This window comes from Carya illinoinensis, chromosome 7 (assembly GCF_018687715.1).
Source record: "Carya illinoinensis cultivar Pawnee chromosome 7, C.illinoinensisPawnee_v1, whole genome shotgun sequence".
NCBI lineage: Eukaryota > Viridiplantae > Streptophyta > Magnoliopsida > Fagales > Juglandaceae > Carya > Carya illinoinensis.
In genome coordinates, this window is record NC_056758.1 from 41,008,878 (window position 1) to 41,027,506 (window position 18,629).

The following is an 18,629-nucleotide window of genomic DNA, read 5'->3' on the forward strand; positions in this document are numbered from 1 at the left end:
TCTATAATTTTAGCAAAGATGTATACGAAAAATTTAATAAAAGTCTAACACAAACGGTAGTTCAAAATATGTGTCATTTGATTTTTGTATTATAATTCATCAATTTATGTCATCCTATAGACAATCAATAGAGACAACATTGAAATTCTTATTTTGCTGTTAGTTGGGTCGATCAGGGACAACATAAAGTTAAAACATAATCTTTTTATAAAATTTGTGGTATAATATTTTTTATATATAGCATATATATAAATCATAAAATATATTTTGAAATTGTTGGCCGAATTTACTCTTTCTTGATTAGCTCAAGGATCACGGCATTTGTCACGTGCCTATCATAGCAAGCCCATTTATGAAATATAACTTAGCGGAAGCTACGTCCTACTACCATGGGGAAAAAACCACTTTGATTAAACACACTTGTATTATATATTATATAAGATTTTTAAATTTGGAATACTCAATAATCTGAGTTAATGAAACGTATAATACACGTATATTATACTTAGGGATTCACGTCTTATGCACTTAATACACGTGTATATGTTAAGGAGAAAGAGAAAAATATAATAACTAATATTTAATTACTCATTATTATATAAACTATTAAGTATTATAATTATTGAGATTAATAAATCATATAACAACATTGAATGCTATCTCTCTTAACATTTATGTCTTCATTTTATGTGCCAAACCGTTAAAACAAATGGTGTTAACTTTAATAGAAAAACAAGAAAAACCGTTAAAACAAGATTTTCCATTTCATACACACTTTTTATATATAGAAGATAATGAATTTCTATGGTATGGACAACGTGAATCGGAGGCAGTTCCAGTCTCAAACGACTGTCGTTCCCTTATCGATTGTTTATTTCGTCGGATTAAAGAATTGCCACTGAATCTTCAGGATAATTACCATTTAACTACTGCAGTTGCACAACCCGATGTTCGATAACCACCGCCGAGTCGAGTCCCGTGGTAAGTGAGATTCAGCTTGCTACTGAATGACAGGACGTACTGTACACTAATAGTAATACTCATCAATAATGGACGATTCTGTTAACTTGTCCCGTAAAGTCGTTGCAGTCGCTGCCGGTGAAGCTCACACTCTCGCTCTCACAGGTGAGGCTCAGAGAAATTGTGACATCTAGTTTTAACTTTCCCCGATCGTGCTCTGCATATTTACAATTTTCTTTTTTTTTACTTTTAAACAACGGGATTCTGAGTGCGAGCATATTGTGGGTGGCGATTGCAGGTGATGGCAGCGTGTACTCGTGGGGAAGGGGGATGTTTGGGCGGCTCGGGACCGGTTCAGAAGCCGACGAGCCTATCCCGGTCAGGGTCAATTTTGATTGTGCTGGAAGATCGACAGAAGAGCGGCTCAGGTTTGTGGGCGTTGCTGCTGGCGCTTATCACAGTCTTGCTCTTGCAGGTTAGCCAAACTTCCTATGGATTTATGCAATTATGAGATATCGGGGCTTGAGGAATTACCTGATGGTGCTGTGATTGCGAGAACAAGTTCATCGCATTTACAATTCAAAAGTCTGAAAAAATGTGTCCGATTTTTCACTTACTCGTCTTGTCAACGAGCTCAAAGTCCAATCCAGTTTTTGATTTTTACACTTGTTGAAATTTGATGCGGCAGGCATTCGGATTCATAGGGCCTACTGCACCAAGATAAGGCTTGTTGCATGCTTTCTTTACTGTACTTTCTTATTTCCCGTTTTTAAGGCTTACCAATTCTAATGTTCTTGGGCTGTTTTTGGTTCTCGGAAAGATGCACTATTTTTGTTCTTTCCTGTTGAATTATTACCAATGGAATGGCTAAAGTTTGATGACTTTCCATCATTTCTATTCAACAATGGGGCAGGGCATTATGTGAAGGAAATATTTCAGTTGTATTTTTGGTTTTGCACATTTTTGGATTCTTATTGGCATATTGGCATCAAAGATTGTTGCCGCAGAACTGCATGCTGAACTAGGTTAGGGCTGAAGTCTTGCCAACGCTAGTGAGTCCTCAAAAAATATAAAATTATTTTTTATGAATAATCAAGGCTGCATAAGATGTAATCTTTTATTAGGGAATGTCTTATGCCACATTTAGTGAAAAGATGGTATTGTAAAAGGCTCTATAATCTTGTTGACTCTGTTGCTGCATGGTTTGATACTCCAATCTTGGTAAATTGTGCTTACAATAATCAGCAGTCAGATGTGTGAGTTCAGCTCATTAATTTTTTACTAGCAAAACAATGATACAATTGGGCTTTGAAGTGGTTTTCCACTTTTCACTAACTTTGATTTCTTTTTTTCTCTGTCTAATGGCAGACGACGGATCCATTTGGTGCTGGGGTTATAATATCTGTATCCTTTGCACTGGGGTGTTTATGTCACTGCATTCGGATTTGTGACAGAATGTAGATATGGAAATTGCATCTCTAATGTTCCTTTTGTTTGCTTTTAGCTCTTGGGCACATTTTCTGTACATCCTTGACTACTATGTGGATGGCCAACTTGGCGTCGAAGGAGATAATGCTACAGTGCCACACTTGTTGCAGCATTTCATTGAGTTGGCCTCTCCTGATTCCCTGACAAATGAATCGGAAACAAAAAGTAAAGTGCCACTGAAGGTATGGAATACATCATATTGCAGTTGCATGGGAAAGTCTGACCTGGGTTCTTATCTGGTATGGCTATTATCACTTTGTTTACTTCAGGTTTGTTCTGTCAAAGCTGGGGGAATGATGTCTCTTGCAATTGATAATCTTGGGGCTCTCTGGATGTGGGGCAATTGCCTACAGCAAAGCAGCAGCAATGAAGATGGTTTCTTTCTTGTAAGCAGTTTCATTCCAACTCCTGTCTGGGATTTCCATGGCCACACCGTCATCAAGGTGGCATGTGGAAATGAGCATGTTGTGGCCTTGGTTAGTTCTGGAGAGACTTATAAAGGTGAAGACATAGTGTGCTACTCTTGGGGTAACAACAATCATGGCCAGTTAGGTTTGGGGGATAAGGAGAGCAGGCTACAACCTGAAATCATTAAAACTTTTAATGAAGACTCCCCTTGGGCAGTTTATGAGGTGGCATGCGGGGCATTTCACACAGCTTTGCTCACTCACAAAAAGAAACCAAGTGACACACTAGAAAGTCTGTGCTGGACATTTGGCATTGGGGATAATGGGCAGCTTGGGCATGAAACTACACAGTGTGAGCTTTTTCCTAAACCCGTGAAAGGGTTGCCGCAGAATGTATACCTGATCTCTGTCGACTGTGGCTTGTTTCATACTAGTGTTGTTTCTTCAGCCGGAGATGTGTGGTCATGGGGAATGGAGAGGGGCCTTGGCTTATGCCCAGATGCCACTTTTTCTGGTATTGATCGGGGGGATGCTCTTTCTCCTCTATTAATTTCATGTAATGGGCCACATAGGCCTAAATTTCAGGATCCAGTTCAGGTTGCTTGTGGTGCTGCACATACTGTTCTCGTTGCACATGATGGATATAAGCTCTGGTCTTGGGGTCGGGGAAAGAGTGGGGTACTTGGAAATGGTAATACAGCTCATTGTTTTACTCCCACTATGGTATTATGGCCACCCCTTATGGAAGATTCCAAACAAGAGGAATCGAAGACCTCTGGTGAGGAAGGTAACGTTGGAGCAAAGGATTCTGAAGGAGTCACAGAAACAGAAAGAAGATTGTCTTTGGCAATGGATGAGATGAAGCTACTTCAATCAAAACTTTCTGCAATGGAACGGTATGCTAGCATACTTCATGGCTCAATTTTTGGAAAACCTTTTGAAGAAGACGACATTCCAGCCTCATTGCAGAACTTTGGTACTTTTGACATTGCAAAGGAATGGGAGAACATGTTGGAGGCAGCAGATCGGGCAAAGCTGATCAGGCTGGAAATGTCCTACCGAAATATGCTTGCAGGTGTTAAAGACAAGCTAATGAAGAGAAGGATCCAGGAGATTGTGGAGGAGTGTCTTCATTCTTCTTCAACGGGACCAAAGTGATAAGACTAGACGAGATGAGGTGCATTTTATTCTGAATAAAGATCACGATACAAAATAGTTAATTAAGTGTGCGTGCTATATCGTATGTTTGGTTGGTGGTATCTGCAGCTGTTCATTACACAAACTCGTGTGGAGTTTTGAACTGATGTCGTTTTATTCCTATGTTGTATTCAAGAAGCGAAACACTACTTGTTGGTCAGGAATCAACATTTATCTTCAAATATTTTAAATTATGAAATGACCTCAATTTCAATTATTTTTTTTATACTCTTAATATTCATTATCTAAAATTTTATTTTTAATAGTCATACTTGTCATTAGATTTTATTATCAGTTGTATTGTCGTAATAAAAATATGTTATATATTTATAATTAAGTTAAAATAAAGAATAATATTCTTCCATATTTAATTCACACAAATGTTTGATTTAAAACCTTCTTCAAGTGGCCAACTGCTGAAACTAGGTCGCCGAGTCGCACTCCTGCGCACTTTACCAAACATGGCCTAAATCACTTCTCTTCGAAAACCCTTTCAAAGCCCTGAAAACACTCGTCTCCCACAGTCAAAAACTTTGGCTTCCTGGCCACAATGCTTGCCTTCTCGTCAGCCTCCGCAGACGGCGCCTCATCCACTGGAGAACTCGTGCCTTTTTCGTCGGAAGCCCGTGCCACCGCAGTCTTCCCCCTCCACCACGGCCTCAAGCCACCGATCTCTCGCCTCTCCATCTCCTGGGCGCGAGGAAATTCCCTCCGCGTCTCATTCTTCCGGAAACCATCCGGAGATGACTCTGACGGAGACGAATTCGGCGGGAAAGTGTTGGAGGTGAGGCTCAGCGGTGGAGATGGAGATATGAGTGACGCGCAGTTCCGGAGGATCGCGTACGGTTCCGTCTCACCGTTCGCGCTTCTTCAGAGCCGGAGAAACTCTGCCGTCAGCTTGTCGAAGATCTCGTCGCCGTATCACGTTGAGTGGTAAGTAGCATTGAAAAGTTCTTTTTTTAATTGTTCGAGGCTGTGTTGTTGCGGAAAGAGCCGTGGAAAAGGAAGGAAAAGGAAAATAATAATAATAATAATAATATGTTTAAGTTGTTTCAAAATTTGAAAAATGAAGATATCTCTTGAAGGTATTGAGCATTTTGAAGCATTTATAGTGACGTTGTTGCTTGATGCCGATAATAATTTCATTATACTAAGACGACTAAAATATGACGGCCTGTAGTTTGAATCATTTCAATACGAGTGGCAAAAGACAAGAAATGAATTAGAATTATGAAAATAAAAGTTACTTTATTTACTATGAAATAATATCAACATTTGCAGGTTTTCGATTGAAGTAAGTGCCTATTTCATTTGAGAGGTTCTGTTATATATATTGCTATAGAGGCCGATAGAAGTAAATGCTTGTTATATGTTATTCGACCCTTTCTGGAAAAATCAGGTGGGAGTACGTGATGGAGTATAGCAAGGACATAAATTCACTGCTCAGCGATCCTAAGTCGCTTACCAGTCCAGCGATTGAAGATCCAAAGGCCGTTTTACAGGTAGATCTGCTTTTTGTTATCTGGTTTTCTAGTCGCTCTTTGAGCATGCATCAATTGGCCCGGTATCAGCATTAGCTAATGTATGCATGACATCAATCAGGTGATGCTTCTTCTTCCAATTTAAATTAACTTCTTGTTTCTAAGTTTGTAACGCATCTGTAGAAAGCTGAGGAGCCAATCTGTCTGAAAGCTGCATGGGACGTGATGGAAATATTTTATGCTGACAAGCAATCTCAATCATGGCTACCTGAACGACTTGTTGATTGGTTAGCTGTAATGATCTTTCTTCTGTGCTCCTGATCTGTTTCTTACTAACATTTTTCTGTTCCTTCCTTACTGGTGGTCATTTGTTTCTCTGTCCATCTAATCCATCTAATGGTTGCCTTGTGGCAGGCTTACAATGGTCTTCTCTCCTCGACACAAGCAACAATCCATTCACAACTAATATCTTTTCAGAAAGAGCTTGTCACTTTACAGGTTTGGCTGCATCCCGGTTGTTTCCTTTGTCTTGAACTCAATTTAATCCTCATCAATTATTGTGTTGCAATTTTTTGTGTTTTTATGTGGGTCCCATGCTGTCCTGGCATCCTAAATTGTGCATAGGTGATTTCTGCCTTCTTGTGTATAATGGCTGGCTGTTGTTTTGAACCAATTTAGTGGATGGTATGAGTGTGAATGAAATTCCTGTTAGATATAATTGATTTTACAATTTTTCAGAGTTGCTTTTCTTACATCATAAATTAAATGCAAAATTTTTTGGGCTGAGATTCTGATTTATGAAATCACTTCTCTTTGGCTTACCCTTTTTTGTTGTCTGCTTGGTGTCTGTCATATTTAACTTGTCTTTTGCTGGTAATGTTCAATCAAGGTTCTCTAAAACGTTGAAAGTTTATGAAATTGTTGTGTGTAGGTTATCGAGGATAGTCCTAAATATTGGGAAGTATTGTCTGCAGCATTAGCAGTTGGCTGGCTGGATGTTGTGGTTAGTAGGGCCTCCCCCCCCCCCCCAAAAAAAAAAAAAAAGAAAAAAAAAGCTAGGTGTTATTGCCTTTTTATTAATCTGTGCTCTTCCATTCTGCATTGATAATGGATTAGATATTTCTTTTGGTCTCTTGTAGGTGAAAATGCTGCGCTTGCATGGATCCTATCAGCTTGATCAGATTGGTAATCGCGAGGTTTGATAAATTTCCTATGAGTAATTGAATTCGTCTTATGTTTTAATATATAAGAATGGGTTTAATATATGTTTGAAAAAAAAGTCATCTTTATTAACAAAAAGTATGTCCTCATACAAACAGTGAGTTCTTTTTAATTGAAACATTGGAACTGATTAGGAGGGCAAGGAGATGATAAATCCTTGATAAAGAAACTGCCAGATGAGTGTAACAGCCAAATGAATGAATGAATGAATGTGTGAGAGAGAGAGAGAGAGAGAGAGAGAGAGAGAGAGAGAGAGAGAGAGAGAGAGAGAGAGAGAGAGAGAGAGAGAGAGAGAGAGAGAGAGCATATTAAATTTTTTGGTATCCCTTCTTTGGGAGAATGTAGGGCAACACATTTACAAAATGCATCTTTAGTGGTTAAACTTCTGGAACAAAATGTAAACTACACTGTATTAGTAAATGCGCTTATCAAAACTTTGCAACATGCATAGTTTGTGTTGTTTCTCCATTTATATATTTCTTATTCAAACCAACAGAGGTAAATTCATGCCATATCAGTTCTTCCTCTAGAAGATTGTGATGCTGCAACAATTGAAACTTTACTGTGATTTATCTCATGCCTGGTCTGCATGTAATTAAACAGACAGAAAATGGATTGGTAGAAGCAGTGGCTGTTCTTATTTCCAAAATGCCACGTTTGCGTCCCGAACTACAAGCTGGAACGTTAGGTGAATGCCATAGAGCCAAACCTGATTTTATCAAGGTATATTTGAGTCTGCCAAAGATGAATTATTCTGTTTTTTGACATTTTTTTTCATATTTTTCTGTTTATATCCATGTATTATGTATGTATGTTTTTCATGACATAGGCTTGGGAGAAATGGAGGGCACATATTACTAAGCTGGACTGTAGTGCATACTGGGTTCGTTGTGATCATGACCAGACCCGGAAAGGTTTGAGGAATATGCTACAAATCATGCTGGGAAACACAAACAGTCTTTGCACTGCAACGTGTCACTGGATGGAGTTATACATTGCTCACTTTCTATACATAAGGCCATTCACGGTGGTAAAGACTAATTATTTTCCACTGTGTCACTCAAATAGCTATTTTATTCTTCTTCTATCATCTCTTTGTTGTTAATTATGTATATCTGATTGCTGGAGTCTAAAGCAGCAAGTAATTCCTTTTTCTCAAATCAGGGTTTAGAAAGTATGTATAGCCTAGCCCGGAAATGCATGCAGTTAAAACCAATGACCATATCCCATAGGTTGATACAACTTCTGCTTGGAATTATTGGAGATAATACTGAGGTGAGTAACGTTGATCAGCTACTTGCAGTATCCTTTATACGTTATTTATATATTTTAACCTTTCCCACCCTCTTAAACTCTGTTGGACTTTTTGAAATGGTTCAGGTTGTCTTAGCTGAATGCTCCAGAGCATTTGGCCCTTGGTGAGCTGCTTAGTTATCTTGTCTTTTTAATTTGCTTTATATGAAGCCATGCATTGGAGGTGCTATTTATTTTTTTTCACTGCAGTGTAATTTAAAGTTAAATTCATAGATTGCTAAAAACTAGTAAAACGTCAACGTCCTTCTGCTTTGTTTCTGCCATTCTTTAATGCAACTTTGTATGTCACTTATCACTAGGATGGTTGCACATGCTATAGAGTTGTTGGCTTCTGGGAGTGATCAAGCAGAGACTCTTCTTCGTGAAGAGCATTATAACTTGGGTGGAATCAGCATTGAAGAACTCCACCGACTTGTCTATGCTCAAGTTCTATCTTCGGATGCATTGACTTGGCAAGTGAGTGCAAACGACCGTACTGATAATTCCACTTCTGAAAGAAAATTTGATAAGAGTTAGGATGCTGATACTTTATTTTGATTCAGAATTTTCCATTCATGTTTTGGTTTCCAGGTTGGGGTCTTAGACTATGAAAAGAATGATTTAGTGATGCAAGTAGATGGTGACTTTTTAATTTCCGTTTTGAGTCACTTTTGTAATATTTTTCAAAACCGTAGGACCTTGGTTTCCTGATACTGAACAAATTATTTAGTAATCCAAACTGGCCGGTGGAAGCCATTTCCTCAGTTTGGTATGATGACACTATTAGTTTAGATTAATGTTTAACCAGCTAACAGTTTTCATATGAATTTTTTGGCATATCAAAATCATTATAATCAAAAAAGAAAATATATGGTGCTTTGAACCTCTACTGTATCTTGTACATTTGGATCACATGGTCGTTCAACCATAATGGCCATTTTGCTAGGCCATAGTTTCAGTTGATTTTCAATGCCATTCAAAGAGTCACTTACATGATTACTAGCTCGTGCCTTAGGAATATGAAGTTTATATTACTATTTAAAATATGAAGCTCATAGTTTTATGTATGGGCAGTTTTCACTCAACACCTTTATATATATGTGCATATATATGCTTGTTGATTTATGTTATATCATCTTGAGTATCCTTATACAGGTTGATGCTCTTATGTCTACAGATAGCTCCAATTTATTTGACATCATGCATAAAGCAGGGGATGGGTTTGTTAGAGATTCTATTGAGCAAGCAACCTGTTCAAGATGTTCAAATACTCCTTAAGGTTAATGGTCTCATATTTCGATGTATTATTTCTTGGATTTTAGAGTTCCATATTTTGATGGATATATTTGTGACTGATTTAGGTGGTTGCATTTATGTATGCAGGTCATAGAGATATGCCGTCTATACGAACTTGATAGTGTTAGTTCAAATATTATGAAGGTATTTCTATTTGGCGTAGGATGCTTGTACTAGAAATACTCTGTTTGCCATGTTCGATCATTTAGACTACTCTGTTTAAGGAATACTCTGTTTGCCATGTTTGATCGTTTAGAATGGAAGTGGGTAAGGTCTTATGCATTCTTTTGTAGTCATTTTTCTCTAATAGAGTTTCCAGTAATTTCCTTATGCGGGTATTATCTTTAAAGATTTTTTTAATGTTTAGATTGCTGGAGTATACCACTGGAAGCATGGAAGGAAAGGTTCTGGAGTATTTTGGCTTCAGCAAGCTCGAGATGAAGTTCGTCTGAACAGGATTGCTCAGCAGTTGTTTGATTTTGTGGGGCAATCAATCTCTGATGAAAGTTTCAAGGTAATTGTTCTAAAATTGCATTAAGAGAAACACGCTGAGGGTTTGTATTATATTGTTCTTTATAATCTATGTGACTTGAACATTCCACAAAACCATTAAGCCTAGGTTCTAAATTAACGTGTTTTGTGAAACTTATTGTATATCATTTGCCAATACAGCAATGGGAAGGCTTGATTGAATTGTTGGGTTCTGAATCTAAGACTGCTGGAGGTCTCGAGTTTCTGCACAAGTAGGAACTCTCTCTTATCTACCTTTGAGTAATGAGTTTTCGTCATCATGTTTTGTTCAATCTTTTGTCGGTATTAACCCTGGATGCATTACAGGTACAGGGATTTTAAAAAATCCCTTAAGCAGGTTAATGATGGAAAAACTACTGATGCCGCTCAGCAAGCTGTAGAATCTCTTATATCTGTATGTTTTACTTATCCTTTTTTGCCAAATTGATATAGCTGCTATCCTCAAAACAAAAGTTTTTTAATATAAAAATTTGAGAACTTATAATGTTAGGGCTCTTCCACATGAAACGTGCAAGGTTTGTTCTTTCAGCAAATCTTAAACTATCAAACTTATTAGTCCATCAAATACCGAGGATCCCATTTTGTGGTAGAATTTTTTGGGATCTGACTCATCTCCAATCAGAGGGTTCTTTTTTTTTTTTTTTTTTTTTTTTTTTCGTGGGTTGTTTTTTTGGGTGGGGGGTGGGGGGGGGGGGGGGGTGTTTGTTTGAGGACAACTTAATAAGTTATATATTTATTTTACTTAGAAAAAAATAGAGTTAGCTTGTTTCTTTTAAAAAAATTCCTGTGCAGTTATTCTAGCGTATTTTTTTGCTCATTCTATTGATGTGATTGGTTGTATATTAAAAAAATTAATGTAGCCAATCACATCAGTGGAGTGTGCAGGGAGTACGTAAAAGTGATTATATATGGCATTACTCATAATTTCTTAACATGATTCTGCAGCTTATGAAAAACCCTTCTACACCTCAGCAATTTTGGCTGCCTATTCTGTATGACTCGGTAAGCTATTTTTTTTTTTTTTTTAATTACGAGTCACGACATGCACAAACATAAATTGTGGACTACGTTGAGAGAGGGTGGTTCTGGTAGTCCCATAACTTTGAAAAATAATGTTGACCTTAAGGTATAATCCACAAATGCCTGTATTATTGCAGTTGAAGCTGCTCAGTTGTCAAGAGCGCCCTCTGCTAAATGTCTCCGAGACCAACCTTTTGTTGAATAAACTGCAAGAGTTGTCCATGGCGAAGCTGAGACCAGACTTCATTGAAGCCGACCTGCCACCCCAGGCCTTAGGCTCTGTTAGGCTAGCTCTTGCTACAAATCTTGGACGTGCTATCGTGGAAGAATGATGAAGTCTACTTCTGGCATAACTAGTTTGCCATCGGTGCACCGGGGTGGTGCTGCCTGGACAGCACGAACTGTTTCAATGGGTGTCCCGCTATTTGTAATTATGATAGCAGTCTAACTGACAGTTTGGAGAAGCTGAAGATTGATGTCTTTGCTCTGGGAAAGGGTGCGTGACTGCTGTAAACTTTCATGATCACCCTAGTTATCCACGTTACAGTGGAAACGGCAGTTAAGAATGACTACGATTATAACCCAGAGAAAACGGGCCACCAGCAGGGGATAAATGATAGAAGAGGGTATTAGATTTTTCTGCCTTGATGTTTATCTATAACCTTTTGTGTGCACCATTAGGGTCAATCTGCTTATTCATCTATCATTATTTAAAACGGACTGTCTTTGGCATTTTTGCCATATACTCTGGTTGAAGATATGATTGGTGCGTAAAGTAGAGAGTAATCTAATTATGAAAGAATTCTCCTGCACTTGTTTGTTTGAACAAAACTAATATACGGTCCACGCAGGCGAGAAACACGCGCATGCTGTATGTGTGACAAATATGAATGCAATTAACAGCAGCAGGCCTCGCAATGCAAGTTAATAACATATACCAGTACTGGCACAAGCAAGATAATGCAATGTTATGCCTTAATTGTCAGTAAGACATAACATAGCATTCAACCAAGAGGGGGCGAATAACAAAGAATGTGAGCTGTTTAGCTGGAGCGAAGGAAACTAGAGAAATAGAAGAAAACAGAGCACCGCAATATGCAGTTTGGAATTAGTATAGGAATCTCTCGAATTTATATGATGAAAATGAATTAACAAAGAATACGATTCACCTTCCCTGCACAGACATGCCTCAGGAGCCTTGCACCCTTTGTCTCAACTCGTGCCTTAGATTGACCTAATGAGCACACTTGCGATATTAATATACAATAATACAAAACTCCCTGCAACTTCTCAAGGCAACTGATGCTCAACGAAGCTTGAAATAAAGAGCCCGCTGCTTTGGCTATTTTACTAAATACATGCAGAACTACGGGATGTTCTGCAAATTCTGAATGAATGCAAGAATAGCTTTCCCTGCCCAGACACCACACCTTGCGTTTCTTATAGTTTTATCGGCAAATTATACGCCTTCTTTAAAAAATTTGAGGCTGTTTCATCATTCCTGTAGCATAAAATGCGTAGAAGTGTGTTTGGTTCGGTTGGGTTCCATTGCCCAGAAGTTGGAGGTAATGGAAGTCTGGACCTGGCAGAGGAGCCATATGTCTCCAGGGTTACACGTCTGAACCGCTGAATGAGGCTCTCAGTATCAGTTCGTAAGAGTGGAAGTACACCTCTCACTGCAGTAGAAAACTTGTCTATCAACTCAGAAGATAAGCCATCCCCATTCGCCCAGAATAGATCTTTAAGGGATTTGAAATCATCTTCAATTATCTGAGAGTCTTGCTGGGAGAAAGCACGGGAGGGGCCTCCAGCAAGCAATACCAGCAAGAACCCATCAAAGGAAGCTGTCATTATGTTGGTTATAATCTGTGTCCGAACTCTTTCGTGCACAGTGTCTGTAATGATCATTAAGTTTTTCTCAAGCTCCTGAAGGAAAGAATCAATTCTAGAAGAAGATGGATCTCTAACATATAAACCATCCCATAAAACATGACTTAGATCACGGAAGACGATTCTGTAAGCCACTGCCTCGCAGAGTTGCTGAGTTACTTCCACACAAGCAGCTGGAGAGAGCTCAAATTTCTTCCCTGAACTGTTTGAAAAGTCCTCTGCATGAGCAGACCCTGAGTTTCTGAGACGAGTGATTATCCTCTTCTCCATTGCATCCAACTCACTCCAAATTCTTTGCAAGGTGTTTATACGAACACACAGCTGCAATGTCCCAAAGGAGTTATCCCCATTCATTGTTGCAACCTGAGGATTCCTCTTCTGAGAATTTGGAGATTTTTCCTTCTTCTTCCCAAAGCGTCGGAACTTCGAATCTGTGGTACATCTGGTCAAAGCTGGCATGGTGGGAATAAATGTATTCCGTGATCCTGTGTTTCCAAAAAGAATAGTGTCACATCAGAGATACCACAACCTGAAATCATTTGCTCATAATTTGCTATTTCTGAAAAAATTTACCACAGCCTGATTTTGCCTTGGTTATGTAATATTTAAGGCATCTGTCGAGACCAGCCATCAAGTCAGGAAGCAATGCAGGGTGCATAGGTATTGGCAACTGAAAAAATGCATCCAAATTTTCATCTAGAATGCGCAAAACTTCGATAGCAGATGGAGCATATCCCTCTTGATTTGCCCGGGGATTCCAGACCTAAATATCATAATGAACAGATCAAGAAAAGAAGATAAGGATAGTTGTTTCATTGGTCAATGGTCCTTGGACAAAATGTCACTCTCCCCCCACTAGGGCTGTAGGGTGAGATCAAGAAGTTGATACCATGTGGGTGCATGGGCTATGTACTTACCTCTATAATGCCAATTTTTCATCTCATGATAAACAAAAAATAAGGTTTATACTTGTGTCTATGCATATAAAAACCAATACATAAGCTTTTTGCTTATACTACGTTGAATGATTTTCTTTTTTGAGAAGGTTTTGAACGAAAAAAATGGCTAAAGAGATACTGTCTGGTTAAGAAAAATCTTGAGAATTTTATTTTTTTAAAATGCATTGTTTATTGGGTTTTGTGAATGTGGGTAGGAAAATTTGAGTAATTTTTTTTCTGAAATACATTTTGGTTTGGGGCTGCTGTTTCGGTTTTTTTTTTTTAATTAATTAGTTAATTATTATTATTATTATTTTAACCTTACATTGAAATCTAGGCAAATAATTAGATTAAAAGTTGAAAAATTTAAATATAATTTCTTTTTAGATTAAAAGATGTTTGGATCGAAGTTCGAAAATTCTGGCAAAAAAAAAAAAAAATTGTGGCCTTCCTACCCAACTACAACACATTTGCCCATTAGCCCCAAAAAGGATCCAGTATAATTAGCCATGCTAGAAACCCACAAATGGAATTGCAACAACAGTGTACAAATTCTTGAATATAAAAGGATTGCACACCTCTTGTTGCAGATTCCTATCAATCCATTCCTTCAATCCGTCTAATCTTGTTTTGATCCACCCTTTCACCAGATTGGCAATTGCAGATTCAGCTTCATAGGGAGGCATCTCGCGGATTATTGCCTTCCCTCCATCATCACTGTCCACAGAATCTTCCACTGCTATCTGCACTAGATCTTTCTCTAGCTTATCTGCAGCTATCAACACTTGCACTGCATCTGGGGTCAACTCCATTATACCCGATATGAATTGTTTCATCTCATTCCCATAGCAAGTATGAAGGGTGGCCACAGCCACACTAGCCGCAAAAGGATGCCATCTTTTCAGTATTGGACTGAACACCTGCTTCTCATTAATTGCTAGATCCCCAACATCCTTGGCAAGGATGGCAAGGACAGGAAGAGGATTTGGCTGGTTTTTGGATGCTCTTCTGCTTGAGTCTGCCTTTTCCATCCGCTATATAATAAGTCAAACGCATTTCAGGTGATACATCCAACCAAAAGAGAACAACATCCCACCCCCCCCCCCCCCCCCCCCCCCCCCCCCCCCCCCCAAAAAAAAAAAAAAAAAAACACACACACACACAAACAAAAACTATCAAATCTAGTGCAAAAATATGAGGAATAAAAATATTTAGAAACAGATGAAGATAACACCACTTCTCACAACTATAAAATTTGGACCATCCAAGCCCAAATTCATTGTCTGGCTGGGCTTAGGTTGAGTTCAAGCTCATATTGAACATACATATAGATGTATTCAACTGACATAGGACAACTCAGATTACTTGAATACTAGTAACAAAAACAAATTAGACGAGTCAAGCATATCATATATGTTCATTGGTGACATGGATGGAAAAGAATGGAGAAACTGACATAATAAAGGGGGTTTCTTACCATATCCCAAAATGAATGTTCTTTATTCTAGATTTTATTACTTATGAAAAAAAGAAAGGAAATATAGACATTTAGGACATCGATATCGTCGAGTATCTTGCAAATTTTTATTTTTTTACACCTCCATTAATCGCCCAAAGCATTATTATGGCCGTGTAATTAACATGTCGATCTGAAAATGAAATAATGTATGCCCCACTTTATCAAAAGCTAATTTTTGAGATGTCTACATAATGCGTCTTACACGTTGTAACTGCCTTGCATCAGATTCCCATTTTAACCAATTAAATGTAGATAAATGTGTGTATATTAACAATGCAAAATCCCCTCAATCTTGCATTCATACCCTCTTACCAAAGAAAATAAAAGCTAGATGCAGATAGTATGCACTTGCCTGAGCAAAAGCTGTGCGCAATGATGACCTGATGTAAGTATCGATCCTGTTCCGAGCAACATCAACTTCACCCTTTCTCCTCTTGCGATACTCATTAGATATATCTTCAACCAAAATCTTGGCAGATGATACCCCCAGAGAAACAATTCCCTGCATGGTATCAATATTTCCACTATCAAAAGTGTCATGATATGCAAGGAGCCTTTTCTCCGCCCACCCCAAAATCGAACTCAATGTAGAACTCAAGGTCTTGGAGTACTCTGGATCCTTTGTTGTTTTTGCATCTTTTGCAACTTCTACAAGCTGACTATCAGCCGCGTACAGAAGATCCATCTGAACTTGGCCAGTTGCAACGAAGCGATGAAATAAAACCCATGTGAAGCAAATGTTATGGAACATCTGGTTCATTCCAAGAATTCCCCACGTCTTCTTAATGTGTTCCATTAGCTCATCAACCTCGTCGATTATGGATGATTCGTCATTAGCATCAAAGCAAGCTTCTAGAAGCATTTCATAGAGCCGGAGATTCAGTGGAAAACCATCTGCCCAGTGGCATGAATCATAGAGAGACCCATCAGATGATCTGCTAGCAAGAGCCATAACAGTGCTACGGAGAATTTGCATAGATTCATTATTCTTCCCAGTTTCAATGGGTCTATCCAAAGCCCCTCGAATAATTTGCTGCAGTCGGTGTGCAGTAGAAACCGACTTATCTAGTGGTGTGTGAGGATGCAACAGGAGACCAGCCTCAAGAACTTTCAGGGTTCTCTTCTGCCATGCATCATATTCTTGTTGATCAGGAAAGTCTGAAAGTTTGAGCTGCTGTAATAGCTCTAGTGGGACTACCACTGACTCAATTCGCCTTCCAACCTGACATAAGAGCACGATGACAAGGCCTTGATAAGTCGACCATGCTTTATCAAACAAAAGAACTCTCTTGTAGTAAAATATTGTCTATGGATCGAGGAAGTACTGACAAAACTCAAATTTCCGAAAGTAGTCAGTAGTTGTTTTGGCAACCCTTGGACACAAACTCAAGATTCAGATAATTAATACACGATACGAAAGGGAATTTGTATTTTCATTCCAATTTAATCCAGCATAATTTCATAAACGGGATTTTTCACAAGTACAAGACGTTTACGCTCTAGCCATTTGGAGGTTTGGGGTGGTGGGGATGCAGAGGAAAAGAAAAGAGAAAGATATTATTGTTTCTGCGAATACTCGTAACTTCAACTATGGTCCATATCTACATCAACATCTTCAAGCGCCAGTCTCGATTGGATCGAACAAAACTATTACAAAGACAATAGTAAAAATATAATAGTCAAGACATTTCAATTCACCAACGCCGATCAACGAAAAATTGAACCCGACAACAACAACAACAAAAAAAAAAAAACGAATTTGAACAAAACATAAAATCGAGCAGCAGCATTCCACCATCGCCGTAATTTCTCCTAGCAAACTCCTCTAAAAAAATATAGAAACAGAAACCGGAGATTGAAATAAGCAGACGCACCATAACCATATCGACATTGAACGAAATCAAATGCAAATGAAAACAACATTACTATAATGTGCGTGCATGTGTGGTGTGAATTTTAGAATAAAATAGAATGGCGACCGTGGAATTGAGCAGACCTGTCCAGCAGCGATCCTCAGAAGAGCTCGCCTGACTCTGGAATCCATGGTCTCCGAGACACCCATTTGAGTCATCATGAGCTCCCCAACCGTCAAAGATCTCCTGGGCTTTCCCTGACCGGAACCGGAACCTGGGCTCTTCTTGGAGGGCGAATTGAGTCCAAAAGCCTTCTTTACCTTGCTGGCAGCAGTGGAGGTGAGGGATCGTTGTAACCCAGGGGAGCTGGGGGAGGGGTGAGTGGAAGAGTCCGAATTGGGGATGTAGGTGAGGGGCTTCCCGGAGGAGGTGCGGCAGGCAGCAACAAAGATCTCGTAGGCGGTGAGACGGAGGTCGGAATCGGTGAGTTGGGAAGCGAGTAGACCGAGTGGGGAAGGGAGATTAGTGGTAGTAGCCCTGTTGGGAAATGTAGGCGCTGGAGGTGGTGAGGATGTTGTCTCCCTCTTGGAGTGTCCCAGAGACAGTTCTCTGAAGAGGTGAGCCATTGTTCAGACTTCACAAGAGAGCGAGAATGAAAGGGTGAGGATAATCCACTCTAGAGAAGGTAAACTCTAGAAAGAAAACTCTCAAGTGCAGACAGAGATTACGTGTTTGCTAACTGTAGCGAGGATGAAAAACAGTGAGTTGAATTCCTCTCAGGTTGGTTCTGCTTGCTTTGGGTTGGTTGTCGGCAATCATCAGGTAGCTTGTCATTTTCCTTATGGAGTTTATCAGTTCACGCAAAGGTTAAAAGGGGAGGTTTCTCTTTGCTCTGGGAATGATTTGAATAAACACATAGTTTTTAGCACCGATTGGCAAAAAATAATTCAATTCAATTACATGATAATTAGACGAGCCAAGAGACGGGTCCGATGAGAGTAATAAAAGAGGGTTTTTTATTTTTATTTTTTTATACAGTTAAATATTTTTTAAAAATAAAATTACAATATTATTAAAAAATATTTTTTTAATTATTAAGTAAAAAAAAGTGTTGGGACTCAACTTATCTCATAAAATCAATTTAATAAGAAATGACTGCTCATTCTTTATAAATATGTCTAAAGCTTTGTTTACAGACAATATAGGATTATTCATCAACACCTTTCATCACGAGTATATCAATATTTTTACTGGTTCTTATCACTGGTTAAGTAGTGTGGATTCACATTCGTCCTGTGACATGTTCTAATACTATGAATAAATTTATGAACCTAACCTATCTTATAAAACTAGTTTAATAAAAGAGAGTTGCTCATTTTTTATAAATATATATCTAAGATCTTGTCTATAAATAATGTAAAATTATTCCTCAACAATCAAAATCCAAATGTGGTGAGAGTAATATTTTTCTAATTAGGTTAATGTAGTGCCATGGTTCCAAGGCAAAAAACAAAAAGAAGAGAAATAAAGAACAA

The 18,629-nt window shown here is 38.6% G+C and overlaps 3 protein-coding genes across 3 annotated transcripts; 2 read left to right on the forward strand and 1 right to left on the reverse strand.

The window, feature by feature from the left end:
- The first annotated feature begins 934 nt into the window (after nt 1-934).
- LOC122316757 (ultraviolet-B receptor UVR8) lies at nt 935-4,269 on the forward strand. Its single transcript, XM_043133523.1, has 5 exons — nt 935-1,125; nt 1,259-1,435; nt 2,329-2,364; nt 2,506-2,630; nt 2,718-4,269. The coding sequence occupies exons 1-5, from the start codon at nt 1,050-1,052 to the stop codon at nt 4,011-4,013; spliced, it is 1,710 nt and encodes a 569-aa protein (XP_042989457.1). The 5' UTR covers nt 935-1,049; the 3' UTR covers nt 4,014-4,269.
- A 163-nt stretch (nt 4,270-4,432) lies between these two features.
- LOC122316756 (nuclear pore complex protein NUP85) lies at nt 4,433-11,706 on the forward strand. The gene is made up of 18 exons (XM_043133522.1): nt 4,433-4,985; nt 5,452-5,554; nt 5,717-5,827; nt 5,948-6,031; nt 6,465-6,536; nt 6,673-6,729; nt 7,358-7,477; nt 7,584-7,784; nt 7,919-8,029; nt 8,135-8,172; nt 8,368-8,524; nt 9,225-9,326; nt 9,431-9,487; nt 9,711-9,857; nt 10,016-10,086; nt 10,181-10,268; nt 10,820-10,876; nt 11,032-11,706. The coding sequence occupies exons 1-18, from the start codon at nt 4,603-4,605 to the stop codon at nt 11,224-11,226; spliced, it is 2,154 nt and encodes a 717-aa protein (XP_042989456.1). The 5' UTR covers nt 4,433-4,602; the 3' UTR covers nt 11,227-11,706.
- A 259-nt stretch (nt 11,707-11,965) lies between these two features.
- LOC122316755 (protein unc-13 homolog) lies at nt 11,966-17,967 on the reverse strand. Its single transcript, XM_043133521.1, has 5 exons — nt 17,238-17,967; nt 15,594-16,463; nt 14,301-14,756; nt 13,358-13,547; nt 11,966-13,269 (listed from the first exon to the last, which is right to left on the reverse strand). The coding sequence occupies exons 1-5, from the start codon at nt 17,718-17,720 to the stop codon at nt 12,335-12,337; spliced, it is 2,934 nt and encodes a 977-aa protein (XP_042989455.1). The 5' UTR covers nt 17,721-17,967; the 3' UTR covers nt 11,966-12,334.
- Between the last annotated feature and the right edge of the window lie 662 nt (nt 17,968-18,629).